Genomic DNA, 16,444 nt, shown 5'->3' with positions numbered 1-16,444 from the left:
ACTAAATTGCTGAGAGCCTCACTAAGTAGCTGAGGCTGGCTTCGAACCTGTGTACCTGTGCGATCCTCCTGTCTCAGCCTCCCAAGCGCGGGGATTACAAGCGTGAGCCACCACGCCCGGCAAAGCATAACAAGTTTTGAGTAGCAGAGTGACATCTGATTTAGGCTTGAAAAGGATCACTCTTGCTTCTACATTGACATACTGTGTGGGAACAGGGGATCCAATTTAGGAGGCATGTCACAAGAGTATACTAAGGAGATGACATAATGGCTTGAAGTAGGGGCGAGAACAGGAGATTCTGTATGTAATTTTGGGGGTTTGTGTGTGTTGTGTTGGGAATTAAACCCAGGAACATTCTACTTCTCAACAATATCCCCAATTACTTTTATTTAGAATTAGATTCTTGCTCTAAGTTGCCCCACTAAACTGCTGAGACTGGCTTTGAACCTGTGTTCCTCTTGTCTCAGCCTCCAAAGTACTGAGATTGCCGATTTGCACCACCACACTCAGCTCCGAGTGTGTTTTGAAAGTTGGACCAACAATATAGAAGAGTGAAGAATGACACTGAGGGTTTGGAAACTAGAAGAGTGGAATTTTTCTTATATTGCTAAGGGGAAGACAAATGGAAGAGGAGGGGAGTCTAGATTTTGAGGGATTTATGTAGAACCCCGGGTTTGGTTAATGTTGTTAATGTTGAGGTGCTTATTAGATAACCAAGTGCAGATCTCAAATATGAAAGTAGAGGTTTCAGATAAGCAGGTGGATTTATGAATCTGGAGTACAAGAAAGAGGGGCCCAGGTTGAAAGAAAAATACAGGCTTTATTTCTTTATACTCCTAAGTCTAATCAGGATGTAGTTGCCTAGAAATAGGATAAAGATAGATTAGAGAAGAGGACCAAGGCAAGTCACCATTTTATAGGTCAGAATAAAGATAAACATGAAGGAGATACTGAAGGAGGACCAGTGACAGATGAAGCAGGAAACCTAGACTGCAGTGGTAGCACTTGGGAGACCAGTGGTTGGAAAATGTGTGAGGGAGGAGACAGTGGTCAGTTCTGTCCAGTACTGCCTTAGGTTAAGTACAGTGAGGACTGAAAATTGACAATTGGAGTTGTTGATTGGCGATCACCAGTGACAGAAGATACAGAAGGATTTCTGTAGAGTGGATTCAGAAAAGAATGAGAGATGAGGGAAGGAAAGGAAGATAGTACAGATAGGTGTGTGTGGGGGGGTGCTGGGGGTGGAACACAGGGCCTTCAGTGTTTCTGGGCTGCATGTACCCCCAGTCTGATTTTATTTCTTATTTGGAAGCAGGGTCTCAGTAGGTTGATTAGAGTCTCACTACTTGCTGAGGCTTGTCCATCCTCTTGTCTCAGCCTCCCAAGAACTGGGGTTATAGGCACGTGCTGCCACACGGTTTAAATTTCATTTTTAGACAGGGTCTCCCAAAATTGCTCAGGCTAGCCTTGAATTTCCTCCTGCCTTAGTCTCTTGAGTATGTGGGATTACAGGTGTGTACTACCACACCCAGATAATAAAATTTTCCTTTTTCTCTCTCTCCTTCTCCATTTTGCTCTCCCTTCTCCCCTCTCTCATCTCTCCTCTCTCTTTGTGTGGTACAGTGACTGAACTCAGGGGCATTCTAGCTCTGTCTACATCCCCAGACCTTTATATTTTGATTTATTTTTTTATTTTGATTTGTTTATTTATTTTTGCAGTACTGGGGATGGAACCCAGGGGCATTCTACCTCCAAGCTACACCCTCAGTTGCAGAGGACCTCACTAAGTAGCTGAGGCAGTCTGTGAACCGCGATCCTCCTGTCTCGGCACCACCATACCCTGCTCTTTTTCTGGGGCGGGGGGGGAGTACTGGGGATTGAACCCAGGGGCAATCTACCTCCAAGCTACACCGCCAGCCTTAATTTTTACATTTTTTTTTTATACACTGGGGGTGGAACCCAGGGGCTATACTACCTCCGGACTATACTCCCAGACCTATTTTATACTTTATTTGGAAACAGGGTCTCACTAAGTTGCTGAGAGCCTCACTAAGTGCTGAGGCTGGCTTCAAACCTGTGCGATCCTCCTGTCTCATCCTCCCAAGCACAGGGATTACAAGTGTGCACCACCACGCCCAGCCTTTACTCTTTTTATTTTTTTTATTTTTTGCAGGTCTGGAGATGGAACCCGGGGCATTCGACCTCCGAGCTACACCCCCTGCCCTATTTTTTATTCTTTATTTTGAAACCGGGTCTCACTGAGTTGCAGAGGGCCTCACTAAGTAGGTGACGCTGTCTGTGAACCACGATCCTCCGGTCTCAGCCTCCTGAATGCTGGGATTCCAAGCGTGCGCCACCACGCCCGGCTGTACTCTTTATTTTGAAACAGGGTCTCACTACATTGCTGCCGCTGTCCACAAACCTGCAATCTACTTGTTTCAAGTCTCCCTAGTACTGAGATTACAAGTGTGCACCACCACTCCCAGCTTCAGTTAGCTCTCTTATACTTACAGAATGACTTTGCTCCCTGGTTTCACCTTTCTTTCTAGAGTCACTTCCCTTAGTGCTTATTAGTGAGTAAATGTTTTGCCAACCAGCTATGTGTGTGTGTGTGGGGTGTTGCATATTCATATATACATTAGGTTTACTATAAAATTGTATGAGATAAAAAGGTGTATCATGATTTTCTTTATTATAAAGTTTATATAAACAACTGATTGTCACACCTGTGACAATTTTTGATGAACTCCTATACTCAAGCTATGATTGCAACCACAGAAGAATAGAACAGATCCAGTAACCCCACTTCTGGGTATTTATTGGCAAGACTTGAAGTCAGTATGGTATAAAAGATGCCTTCGTGGTGTGTACTTGGGAGACTAAGATAGGAGATCACAGGCTGAAGGACAGTCTCAGCAACGTAGTGAGACCTGCAGCAAATTAGCAAGACCCATTTCAAAATAAAACAAATATTGCCAGGCGTGGTGGTGTATGCTTGTAATCCCAGCATTTGGGAGGCAGAGATGGGAGGATCAGGTTCGAGGACAGCCTCAGCTACTACTTAGTGAGGCCCTTTGCAACTCAGTGTAATAATAATAATAATAATAATAATAATAATAATAGTAATAAAATAATAATAAAAATAGTGCTGGGGGTGTAGCATGAAGGTAGAATGCCCCTGGGTTCCATCCCCAGTACCGAAAAATGAAAAGTAAAGAAAACTGACTAAATGATGCTGCAACCAGAGGAGGGAGTAGTATGAAAAGCAATTGAGAGACAAGACATAGAAGGCCAAGTCAGGGCACTAAAGAGCGGAGGAGAGTGGCGGAGGCAGTTCTAGGGTATTTGCTTTTGTTTGATTTAACTTACTCTTGTGTCTAGTCATTGTTCTCTAATTGTTAATGCTACTGCAAAGAAATGGCAACAACTCATGTGCTATCAGTGTTAAATTAGCAACTTTTCAAGTAATCCTTGAATGTCTACAAGTTTGTCTTTTCATACTAAAAATATTATTTTGTGTGTGTTACGAGATATTAACCCTAAGGGTGTTTTACCACTAAATGACACCCCAGCCCTTTTAAAATTTTATTTTATTTTGAGATGGGGTCTTACTAAATTGCCCAGGCTGGCCTTGAACTTGTGATTTTTCTGCTTTTGGCTCCGGAACTGCTGGAATTACAATCACATACCATGGCACTTAGCCTGCAAAATATATATTTTTTTATGGTACTGGGAGGGGGTGTGTAACCCAGGGGCTTTCTACCTCTGGGCTACACCCCAGCCCTATTTCATAATTTTTTTGGAAACGGACTCACCAAGTTGCTGAGAGCCTCACTAAGTAGCTGAGGCTGGCTTCAAACCTGTGCGATCCTCCTGTCTCAGCCTCCCAAGCGCAGGGATTACAAGCGTGCGCCACACCCAGCTCTACAAAATATTTTTAAAGTTTAAATTGCTAACAATATAGAACAGATGTGTTCTCTTTTATCTTCTCGAGGTTGCATCCTTAGCGATATTGCCTTTTAAACTGTGGATTGGTTGTTAAATTTGCCCATAGTTATTATATTACATTCTAATGTTTTTTAGAGAAATTTTTCAAAAACGTTCTAACGTTTTTTAAAGAAAATTTTGATTTTGGACTCCATGATTAAATTAAAAATTGTTTTGTTTTGTAGCCATGCAGGATATACGTACTGTGGGTCTTGTGCTGCCCATGCTTACAAACAAGTGGATCCATCTGTTACGTAAGTAATGCGGCTAGTTTTAGTGGGAGAAGTTTGGGAATTATATACTAGTTTCATCATAGAAGTAATTTGTTTTTTATCCTTCCTGTTATGCTCTCAATTTAATTAGAAATTTGACTTTTTAAAAATTCATTACACCTTGTATAGATTAGGGAAACCTTTAAAGTTTTGGTTTATACCTGCCTCGTTCATGTTTCTGAAGAATGTTTTAACTTTTTTGGTTTCTGGGGATTGAACTCAGGGGCTTTCTACCTCCTACCTACATCCCCAGCTTTTATTTTATTTTTTTATTTTGAAATAGGGTCTTACTGAATTGCTGAGGATGGCCTTGAACCTGGGATCTTCCTGCCTCAGTCCCAAGTACTGAGATTAGAGGCGTGTTGAATCCAGGGGCATTCTACCTCCAAACTACATTCTCAACCTTAATTTTTACTCTTAATTTTGAAACAGGGTCTCACTAAGTTGTGGAAGGCCTTACTAAGCAGCTGAGGCTGACTGCAAACCTGTTATCTTTCTGTCTCAGCCTCCAAGTACTGGGATTACAGGTTTGTACAACCATGCCTGGCTCTAACAAATCTATCTATCTATCTATCTATCTATCTATCTATCTATCTATCTATATATTTCTAGGGATGGAACTCAGGTGCATTCTACCTCTGAGCTGCACGCCCAACCCTATTTTTTAGTCCTTTTTATGTTTGAAACAGGATCTCACTGCATTGCGAAGAGCCTAAGTAGTAGCTGAGGCTGTCCGTGAACTGCGATTCTTCTGTCTCTGCCTCTGAAATGCTGGGATTATAAGTGTGCACCACTATGCCTAGCTCTAACAAATATTTGCTTGTAATCCCTGCGCTTGGGAGGCTGAGACAGGAGGATCGCACAGGTTCAAAGCCAGCCTCAGTTACTTAGTGAGGCCCTTAGCAACTTAGTGAGACCCTGTTTCCATATAAAGTATTAAATAGGTCTGGGAGTATAGCCCGGAGGTAGAAAAGCCCCTGGGTCCCACCCCCAGTACCACCAAAAAAAAAAAAAAAAAAAAAGGCAGCTTTTTCTGTCAGGTGGTGACACATGCCTATAATCTCAGTACTTGGAACATTGAGATAGGAGGATTGCAGGTTTGAGGCTAGCTTCAGCAACTTAATGATAGCTTATTTTAAAATAATATACACCCCCCCTTCCATGCTGGGAGTATAGCTCAGAGATAGAATGTTCAGTATCAAACCAAACAAAAATCCCCCAAAGAGCAAAACCCATCAAATTTTTTTCAAACCTTTTTGGTGGAATTATTAATTGAGGATGTCATTTGCTAGAGGAAGTCCTCAGAATCAGATTTTTCTTAGAAATATGTAGAAGTGTAGAGTTTCTAGCCATGGAAAGCACAAGTTAAGTAAATTAATGAAAAATTAGAATGTAAGGAGAAAGGAAAGGGGGTGGAAGAAAGCAAAGACCCCGAAGGGGATAAAGAATATCTCTGGAAAGAGAAGCAGATGAGCGATATGTGATGAAATGATTTTGTGATTACTGTATAACAGTTGATTTCTAGATAAATAAAATTGAAGTTAGGAGTTAAAAAGTTGATGGTCATAACTGGATTCTTTGAAAGGCAGCCTTCTGTTGATTGTAGTGTCTTTACAGTCCTTTCAGAAAATAGAGAAAGAGCATTCATTCTTTTGAGAATGATGTGAAATATATAGGTAAAAGTTGAGTTAGCGAAGAAAAGTTAAATTCTTTGCCGTCTGTTTGCATTCCTACTTTCTTTACGAGGCTTTATCTTAACTTGGAAAATGCTTACATTTTGTTCTTTAGGTACCTGAGTAATAAACGCACGGCTGTTCTACCTCCAGGTTTCACCTCAGCCCTTTTTATTTTTGATTTTGAAACAGGGTCTAGTTATGCTGTGAGGGTCTTGCTGAGTTACTGAGGCTGGCCTCAGACCTGCAGTCCTCCTGTCTCCGCCTCCCAAGTATTAGGATTACAGGTGTGCACCATTGCTCTTGGCTACTATAGTATAATAAAGCAGGTAGCAGAAATAGAGTATAAAATAAAACAAAATTGGGAAGAAAAATTATGTAGGGTAAAATTTATCATTGCAAAAGACTGAAAAGAAAGAACTGGGTAATAATAGGAGCCAGGCTTGGTGGGTACATGCTTGCTATCCCAGTCCTTGCGAGTCTGAGACAGGAGGATCACAGATTCAAGATCCCCCAGCAATTTGGCAAGACCCTGTTTCGACATAAAAAAATAAAAAGAGCTGTGGATATAGCTTGGAGTTAGAGCCCTGCTGGTTTAATCCCCAGTGCCCATCCCCCCAAAATCAAATAAAAGTAGTTGTGTATAGATGATGATAATTTGTGTATGCTTTTTAAGATGAACAACGGCTAAATTATTTTATGGTAAAAATTATAAAATTTAAAAGTATCTGTGTGAAAATTATTGTAAGTTGAAGGGACCAAATAGTCTTAAAATGATATAATGATTCTCTGAGTTTTTGTCTGACTGGTTGGTGCCTAACAAGATTTTTTTTTTATGGTAACCATTAAGGCCTATAATTTAATGTAGGGGGTAAGAGAGTGCTTATAAGGTTGATAAAAGTTTGTTTGAAAAATAAATTACCAGCCAAATGTTGTGGCACATGCGTGTAATCTCAGCATCTGGGAGACTGAGACAGGAGGATCGTGGTTCGCGGACATCCTCAGCTACTTAGTGAGGCTCTTTGCAGCTCAGTGAGACCCTGTTTCAAAATAAATAATAAGAAATAGGGCTGGGGATGTAGCTGGGAGGTAGAATGAGCCTGAGTTCCATCCCCAGTACTGGGGGGAAAATTACCTCTTTAAATCTACAAAGAGCAAGAATTTCAAGGGCTGGTTTTGAGAAAAATAGATGACTAAATTAAAGCATATTTCATTTCTTTCTGTGCGGGGTGTGTGTGTGTGTGTGTGTGTGTGTGTATGTGTGTGTGTGTGTGTGTTACTGAGGATTGAACTCATGGGCAATCTACCTCTGAGCTATACTTCCTGTCCTTTTTTTTTTAAAGTTTGAAACAGGGTCTTGCTAATTGCTCAGACTGGCCTTGAACGTGGATTCCTATTTCAGCCTCCCAAGTACTAGAGTTACAGGTGTGTGCTACCTTGTCTGCCTAAAGCAAGGTCCTTTAAAAAATGTTTGTTTGCTGTAAGCAAGGTTCTGTGGTATTGCTGCAGACACCGTGATAGTAAGAGGGGTCAAGCTCTGCGATGCTTATAAGCTCTGATTAAAAGTTCATTGAATTAAAAGGCTAAAAGTCAGATGCAGCGGTACTGAAACTTCTGGATTTCAAGAACCCTTTAAAATTTTAAATCATTGAGGATACAAGATGTAGTTTGAATTTTTTAATTGATATAAATTAAAATGAGAAATTAAAAGCAATTTGTTAATTTAACAAAGTAATAAAACCAGAAGAGGTTAACAAAAATAACAATTTTTTAAAAATCAGAAGTATATTTTGATATAATATTAAAAGGTATTTTGGAGAATTGACATTGCTTTACAAAATATAAAGGTCTTATAAAAGTTATTAAATCTACTTTTAATGTTTGGGTTAATAGAAGACAACTGTGTTTTCCTGTCTGCTTTGGCATTCAGTTTGTTGTGATAAGTTCTTTGCTTGAGGTATAGGAATAAAAAACATTCTCGTAACAGATTCATAGTTAGTGAAGGGAGAGGAATAGTGTAATCCGTTTCAGATAATTGTGGATTTTTTTTTGATAATGCACCAAAACTCAATGAGTCTTGGTTTTCTAAAAGTTACCTACAAGCCTAGGTGTGGTGGTGCATACCTATAATCCCAGTACTTGGGAGTTTGAGACAGGAGGATCTCAGGTCTGAGGCTAGGATCAGCAACTCAGTGAGACCCTGTTTCAAAATAAAAAATAGTATAGGGCTGGGACTATAGCTCATGGGTAGAGTGACCCCAGGTTCAATCCCTAGAACCATAAAATAAATGAATACTTAAAAAGTTAGTTACAGTGTGGATTCCAAAGTCTTATCAATGAATTTTTTGTACCTTTTATGTACAACAAAGCATATTTTACACATAAATATCTTATGTATTTTTTCAGTGTCTTCTAATATAAATGGATCTTTTACCTCTTGCATAGTTTTATACCATACAAGGAACATTTGGAAAATATGTTTACATTGAATTATATAGGTCTTTTAAATAGTTATACTTTATGATATAAAAATCATATTTATTGACATCATCATCAGGTATCAGGTTGTTTTTTTTTTTTTTTTTTTTTGTAGTACTGGGGATGGAATTCAGGGGCATTCTACCTCTGAGCTCTACCCCCAGCCCTATTGTTTTATTCTTTATTTTGAAACAGTGTCTCACTGAGTTGCAGAGGACCTCACTAAGTAGCCAAGGCTGGCTGCAAACTGTGATCCTTCTGTCTCACCCCCAGTGCTGGGATTACAAGTGTATGCCACCACGCCTGGCCAGTTAAAAAAATTTTTTTTTTGCAATATTGGGGATGGAACCCAGGGGCATTCTACCTCCAAGCTACACCACCAGCCCTATTGTTTTATTTTTTTATTTTGAAATGGGGTCTCACTAAGTTGCAAAGGGCTTCACTAAGTAGCTGGGGCTATCTGTGATCTGAGATCCTCCCGTCTCAGCCTCCCAAATGCTGGGATTCCAAGCATGTGCCTCCGTGCCCAACTTTCATCATCAGTTTTGTCAGAAATTCAAGCTCATGGTTCATGGTGATAATAATTCTTTTTTGGTAGCGCTGAAGATTGAATCCAGAGCATTCTAACTCTGAGCTACACCCCTAGCCCTATCCTATTTTTTATTTAGAAACAGGTTCTCGCTATGTTGCTGAAAGCCATACTGAGTTGTTTAGGTTGATTTCAAACCTGTGCTCCTCTGTCTCAGCTTTATAAGTATTAGGATTATAAGCATGTGCCACCATACCTGGCTTGTAAAGTTTTAAAATATGTTAAAATTTTTTAATTTAAAATAATCAATTTTTTATTTTTTTATTTTTTTGGTGGTACTGGGGGTGGAACCCTTCTACCTCTGAGCTACACTCCCAGACCTATTTTTAATATTTTATTTGGAAACAGGGTCTCTTAAGCCAGCGCGGCTGGCTTCGAACCTGCGTGATCCTCCTGTCTCCGCCTCCCAAGCGCGGAGATTACAAGTGAGCGCCACAGCGCCAGGCTAAAATCATCAATTTTGTCATTGACAATAAATATGTCAGTTGTTTTCTTGGAAGTGGCAGGGCCACTTTTTATTTTCAAGACAATTTTTGGCAACAACCTAAATTGGAATAATCATAATTTGCATATAGTCTTTTTTTTTTTTTTGGTACTGAGGATTGAACCCAGGTGTATTCTTCCAAGCTGTACCTCAGCCTTTTACTTTTTAATTTTAATTTTTAATTTTTTGGTGGTACTGGGGGTTTCTGGAAACCTTTCTACCTCTGGGCTACACTCCCAGGCCCATTTTTATGTTTTTATTTGGAAACAGGGTCTCTTAAGCCAGGGAGGATGGCTTCGAACCTGCTCAATCCTCCTGTCTCTGCCTCTCAAGTGCTGGGATTACAAGCATGCGCCACCACGCCCGGCTTTCAGCCCTTTATTTTTTTTATTTTAAAACAGGGTCCTCCTAGGTTGATCAGAGTTTCACTGCTTGGTCAGGCTGTCCTCAAACCTATGATCCTCCTGTCTCAGCCTTCCAATTTCGAGATTACAGGCATGTGCCACAATGTCTGGTCATATTTTGAAGTAAAATTTTATTTTCTGGTACTGGAGATTGAACCCAGGAGTGTTCTACCTCTGCTCTTTACCCCCAGTCTTTTTTTATTTTTACTTTTTATTTATTTATTTATTTATTTATTTATTTATTTATTTATTTATTTTTTACGGTACTGGGGATGGAACCCAGGGCCATTTTACCTCAGAGCTACACCCCCAGTCTGATTTTTTTATACTTTATTTTGAAACAGGGTCTCATTGAGTTGTAGAGGGCCTCACTAAGTATCTGAGGCTGGACTTGAACTGTGACCCTTCGGTCTCAGCCTCCCAAATGCTGGGAATGCTGGGATTACAAGTGTGCGCCACCATGCCCGGCTACTTTTTGTTTTGAAACAGAATCTTGCTAGGTTGCTGGGTCTCACTAAGATGCTAAGGCTGTCCTGGAACCTATGATTCTCCTTTCCCAGCCTCCCAAGTGAAGTAAAAATTTAATTGCCTAGATTGGCTCACAATCTTATGGGTCATTTTATCTGAGATTTATTTCCATATGCAACAGAAGTATCTTATGGAGCAGGGCATGGTGGTGCCTATCTGTAATCCTAGTACTTGGGAAGCTGAGATAGAAAGATTGTATTTGAGGCCAACCCCAGCAATTTAGTGAAACACCTGCCTAGAAACATGATTTTAATTCATATGTTCTAGATGGCCTAATAGGACAGAATATGAGAGCAAAACAGGAATCTTCTTTTGGGTCATAGAACATTTTATTTTTTGGATAAAGTATTCACACTTCCACTGGGCATGGTGGCGCACGCTGGTAATCTGAGTACTTGGGAGGATGAGACAGGGGGATTGCAGGTTTGAGGACAGCCTCAGCAAGTAGTAAGGCTCTCATCAACCTGGTGAGACCCTGTTTTTTAAAAAAAATAGGGCTAGCGAGTATAGCTTGGAGGTAGAATGTCCCAGGGTTCAGTGCCCAGTACCCTCCCCAACACACAAAAGAGATGGCTCTCACTATGTTTCTAGGCTGTACTGGAGCTCTTGGTCTTAAGTGACCTTCTGCCTCAGCTGGCCAAGTACTATTTATATTGTGCCTGGCCCTTCATACTTGATTTGTGGACCATCTAATACCTGGCATTATTCAAATGACCTAAACATTCTTGAGTTACCATTAGGATTATAAACCACCTTAGGGCTTATAATTTTAAAAAATTTATGATATTTTTGCTGTTAAGATATGAGGACAGATGGTACCTCTTAGAATCTATAAATTTGACTTTTTTTCTGAAATGGCTCTTTATCTGATAGTAAATGTGAAGTAAAGATTACAATGAGGGCTGGGGGTATGCCTTGGAGGTAGAATGACCTTGAGTTCAACCCCAAGGGCCCTCCCCCCAAATCATTGAGATGTTACTAAAGGTATTACTGACAGGGGTAGAAGAAGACATGATGCTTCCGATCAGAAATGGCCTGATGGGGTCGGGCGTGGTGGCGCATGCTTGTAATCTCAGTATTTGGCAGGCAGAGACAGGAGGACCCCAGACAGCCTCAGCTACTTAGTGAGACCCTTTGCAACTCAGTGAGACCCTGTTTCAAAATAAAGAATAAAAACTAGGCTTGGAGGTAGAATGTTCCTGGGTTCAATCCCCAGTACTGCCAAAAAGAAAAGAAAAAAGAAAGGAAGAAAAGAAAAGGCCTGAGGGGAAGCCAGGCGGAGTGGGGCGCACACTTGTAATCCCAGCATTTGGGAGGCTGTGAGACAGGAGGATGGCAGTTCGTGGACAGCCTCAACTACTTAATGAGGTCCTCTGCAACTCAGATCCTGTTTCAAAATAAAGAATTAAAAAAAAAAAAAAAAAAAGAAGGCTAGGAGTGTAGCTGAGAGGTAGAATCCCCCTGGGTTCCATCTCCAGTACTGCAAAAAAGAAAAAGAAAAAAATGGCCTGAGAGTGAAATGTTGTATGTTTGATATGTGTGACCTCTTGAGAAAGTTTTGGGATAAAAAAACTGAGAATTCATCCACAAATTTATCACCTCTTCTCTTTCCCAGTATATGAAGTAAAATATAGCAAATAATAGTATTTCTTAGTAGTAGAATTTTATCAAAATAAACACAATGCAGCCAGGTGTGGTGGTGCACGCTTGTAATCCCCGCGCTTGGGAGGCAGAGACAGGAGGATCGTGTAGGTTCAAAGCCAGTTGCGCTGGCTTAAGAGACACTTTTTCCAAATAAAAAAATATAAAAATAGGTCTGGTAGTATAGCCCGGAGGCAGAAGGGTTTCCAGGAACCCAAGTTCCAAAAAAAAAAAAAAACAAAAAAAAACAAACCCCAAAAACACACATTTCTTTACCTTCTAATATTTGATATGAAAGAACTGGCTCATTTCTTAGTCTTTTTTTATTAATTTAGAAATGAATCATTCTTAATTTTCTAGGTATGTAAGCCATCCTATAATAGCCCTTTCTCATAGTTTTACGTGTGTGTGTGGGGGGGTTAGGGGGGGTCTGGGGATGGAACTCAGGGCCATTTGACCTTTGAGCTACACCCCTTACCCTATTTTTTATTTATTTTGGAACAGGGTCTCACTAAGTTGTGGAGGGGCTCACTAAGTAGCTGAGGCTGTCTGCAAACCACCGTCCTCTGGTCTCAGCCTCCCAAATGCTGGGATTACAAGTGTGCGCCACCACACCAGGCTTAGTTTTACTTTTTTAAGTATAGTTTTTTTTCTTATTGTTTGTGTGTGGTTGGAGAAGATTGGTTCATATTTGTGTGTGTGTGGGGGGGGGTACTGGGGATTGAATCCAGAGGCATTCTACCTTGGAGCTACCCTTACCTCCACCCCAATTCTATTTACTTGAAAACGGGGTCTTACTAGGTTGATGAGAGTCTCACTAGTTGCTGAGACTGTCCTCTTAACTTGCGATCTTCCTGTCTCAGCCTTCCAAGTATTGGGATTGCAAGTGTGTGCCACTACCATGCCTGGCTCTTCATATAAGTTTTAAAGTACAGAAAAAATGGATTATTTTGAAATTAAGATTGTAGATGTTTGAGGTAAAATGAGAGGAAGTTAATTTTCTTGATATCAGGGGATTAAAACATTTAAGCTACAGCTTAGTCCATTTTTTTTCTTTTTTTTTGCAGTCCACTTTTTGAGCTACACTCCTGACCCTATTTTTTTTTGTCATTTTATTTTATTTTATTTATTTTATTTATTTTTTGGTACTTGAGGTAGAACCCAGGGGTCTTTTACCTCTGGGCTATACCCCAGACCTATTTTTATATTTTATGTGGAAACAGGCTCTTACTAAGTTGCCGAGAGCCTCACTAAACTGCTGAGGCTGGCTTCGAATCTGTGTGACTCCTCCTGTCTCAGCCTCCCAAGTATTGGGATTGCAAGTGTGTGCCACTATGGCTGGCTGTCCTTTTAGTTTTGAAACAGAGTCTCACTAAGTTGCAAAGGGACTTGTTAAATTGCTGAGGCTGTCTGCAAACCAGATCCTTTGGTCTCAGCCTCCTGAATGCTGAGCACCACCTCACCGGGTTGATTTTCTTTAGTCTATAGCATAAATAGCATATAATCAGGTTTCTTTTTTTTGAAGGGGAGTGGAACCCAGGTGCATTCTACCTCCGAGGTACCACTAGTACTATTTTTAAAAAAATTCTTATTTTGAAACAGGGTCACTGATTTGCAAAGGGCCTCACTAAGAAGCTGAGGCTGTCTGTGAACCATGATCCTCCTGTCTCAGCCTCCCAAATGCTGGGATTACAAGCATGTGCCACCACGCCTGGCTCCCAGCCCTAGTTTTTATTTTGTATTTTAAAATGGTGTTTCATTAAGTTGCAGAGGGCCTCACTAAGTAGCTGAGGCTAGCCACTAACCTGTGATCTGCTTGTCTCAACCTCCCAAGTATTAGAATTAATCAAGTATGCACCACCACACCTAGCAAGAGAGAATGACTTTATTAAAAAGTTTGGTGTAAGCCGGGCGTGGTGGTGCACACTTGTAATTCCAGCCCTTGGGAGGCTGAGACAGGAGGATCGCACGGGTTTGAAGCCAGCCTCAGCTTCTTAGTGAGGCTCTCAGCAACTTAGTGAGACCCTGTTTCAAAATAAAATATAAAAAAGGTCTGGGAGTATAGCCCGGAGGTAGAAAGCCTCTGGGTTCCACCCCCAGTACCACCAAAAAAAAAAAAAAAAAAGTTTGGTGTATCTTAGTGTTGTGTTTTAATTTTGAGACTTTTAGTAGCTAAGTTTTTCAAATTCAATTAATACAGCTGCTGAAAATGGGTCTGACTTGTTATGAATATGAAGATTTTATGTATAGCAGATTGGTTTACTATAAAGATTGATGTTGGTATTTTCAAGTACTGAACTACGGATGAGTCCAGGGACATTCTACCTCCAAGTTACACCCCAGCCCTATTTTATTTTTATTTTGAAACTGGGTCTCACTCGATTGATGAGAGTCTCACTATTTGCTGAGGCTGTCTGCGAACTTGTGATCCTCTTGTCTCAAGTACTAGGATTACAAGTGTGAGCTACCATACCGGGCAAACATGTTGTTTTCCAAAATCTTCTAACATAAAAACAAGAATAAGGAATTATTTAAGTTCATTGTAACTGAGGAACAAATTATTACTGCATTTGTTTGCTAGAACTGCAATATACCACAGACTGGTTGGCTTAAATAACAGAAATTTATCTTCTCAGAGGTTCCATTTGGAGGTGCAGGGAGCGTTCGCTTCTCTGAGGCTTTCTCCTTGGCCTGGAGATGGCTGCCTTTTCCCATAAGATTGCTGCTTTCTGCAGTCTTGCCCCTTGTTATGTGAGATACCAGGCATATTGATGAGGACCCACCTCTTCTGGCCTCATTTTAACTTCATTAATTCTGTAAGACCTAATCTCCATATCGGGTTATAATCAGTTACTGAAAGTTGGGACTTCAGTGTATGAAAATTTGGGGAACACAGCTCAGTTTTAAGTTATTACTTAATTTATCCCATATTTTTTTGTGGTACTAGAGGTGGAACCCAGGGGCTTTTCTACCTCCGTGCTACACTCCCAGATCTATTTTCTATTTTATTTGGAAACAGGGTCTCGCTAAGTTGCTGAGAGGCTCACTAAGTAGCTGAGGCTGGCTTCGAACCTGTGTGATCCTCATGTCTCAGCCTCCTGAGTACTGGAATTACAAGTGTGCGCCACCACGCCTGGCTCCTGACCCTTAACTTTTTTTTTGTGTGTGGGTCTGGGAATGGAACCCAGGGGCATTCAACCTCCGAGCTACACCCCCTGCCCTATTTTTTTTTTATTTTTATTTTTATTCTTTATTTTGAAACAGGGTCTCACTAAGTTACGGAGTGCCTCACTAAGTAACTGAGGCTGTCCACGAACCACAATCCTCTGGTCTCAGCCTCCCAAGTGCTGGGATTATAAGCGCCACCACGCCTTGGCTTCTCATGTATTTAATAAGGTTTACAGAAGTGAAATTGTTCTGTGTTTTCTGTCTTTAGCCGGAGAATATTCATCCTTGGGCCTTCACACCATGTGCCCCTCTCTCGATGTGCACTTTCCAGTGTGGATATATATAGGACACCTCTGTATGACCTTCGTATTGACCAAAAGAGTGAGTATACAAAACGCTTGCAGCTTTTAAATAGCTACAGTACTTTTAATAGGAATTGTAATTTAACTTAAGAACAAAAATGAGTATCATAAGTAATAGCTCAGCTTTTAAAATAATTTTTGTTATAACTAATCATAAAATAAAGACAAAAATCTTTTATATCTATAAGAGACAACTAGAATTTTCCTGCTAGTTATAAAAATGTAAGATCTACTCATTTCTAGACTGGAGTGGTTACATTTTTTTCTTCTTCTTCAGTACTAGGGATTGAACTCAGGGGCGTTCTACCTCTGAGCTATACCCCCGGCCCCTCCTGCCCTCTCCTCCTTCCTTCCTTCCTTCCTTCCTTCCTTTCTTTCTTTTTTTTTTTTTTTTTTTTGGCGGTACTGGGGATGAAACCCAGGGACATTCTACCTCTGAGCTACACCTCCAGCCCTATTTTTTATTCTTTATTTTTGAAATATGATCTTACTCAGTTGCAAAGGTTGCCTGACTAAGTAGCTGAGGTTGTTGGTGAACGGAGATGCTGTTGCCTCAGTCTTCTGAATGCTGAGATTGCAAGAGTGCACCACCATGCCTGGCTCTTATTCTTTATTTTTATTCTAATTAATCACAGAGGGCCTCCCTACGTAGCTGAGGCTGGCCACAAACCTGCAATCCTCCTGTCTCAGCCTCCCAGGTCCTGGGATTTACAAGTAGGAGGGAGCACATGGGGCTGAGTGGTTACATTTAGATGGAGGGAAATGCCATGTACTGGCTGAGCAACAGATTTGTATGCACGGACTTGAAACATTCTGGGAGTGCTAGTGTACTTCTGTGTGTATAGTTTTTCTCACTGT

The 16,444-nt window shown here is 40.6% G+C and overlaps 1 protein-coding gene across 3 annotated transcripts in view; it reads left to right on the top strand.

Moving 5' to 3' along the window:
* MEMO1 (mediator of cell motility 1) overlaps positions 1–16,444 on the top strand; it is a gene marked incomplete at its 3' end in the record, with an annotated part of 117,505 nt that overhangs the window by 48,856 nt on the left and 52,205 nt on the right. The window contains exons 3-4 of one of the 3 annotated variants that reach the window (XM_080711930.1): positions 4,173–4,241; positions 15,493–15,605. The exons of 1 other annotated variant lie outside the window; for it this stretch is intronic. In XM_080711930.1, the coding sequence (XP_080568056.1) occupies positions 4,173–4,241; positions 15,493–15,605 (182 nt within the window). The remainder of the gene's footprint in view (positions 1–4,172; positions 4,242–15,492; positions 15,606–16,444) is intronic. One more of the 3 variants, XM_080711931.1, reaches the window with a different exon arrangement.

The sequence above is a fragment of the Muscardinus avellanarius genome (assembly GCF_963383645.1).
Source record: "Muscardinus avellanarius genome assembly, chromosome: 15".
Classification (NCBI taxonomy): domain Eukaryota; kingdom Metazoa; phylum Chordata; class Mammalia; order Rodentia; family Gliridae; genus Muscardinus; species Muscardinus avellanarius.
This window is presented reverse-complemented; position numbering and strand designations above follow the sequence as displayed.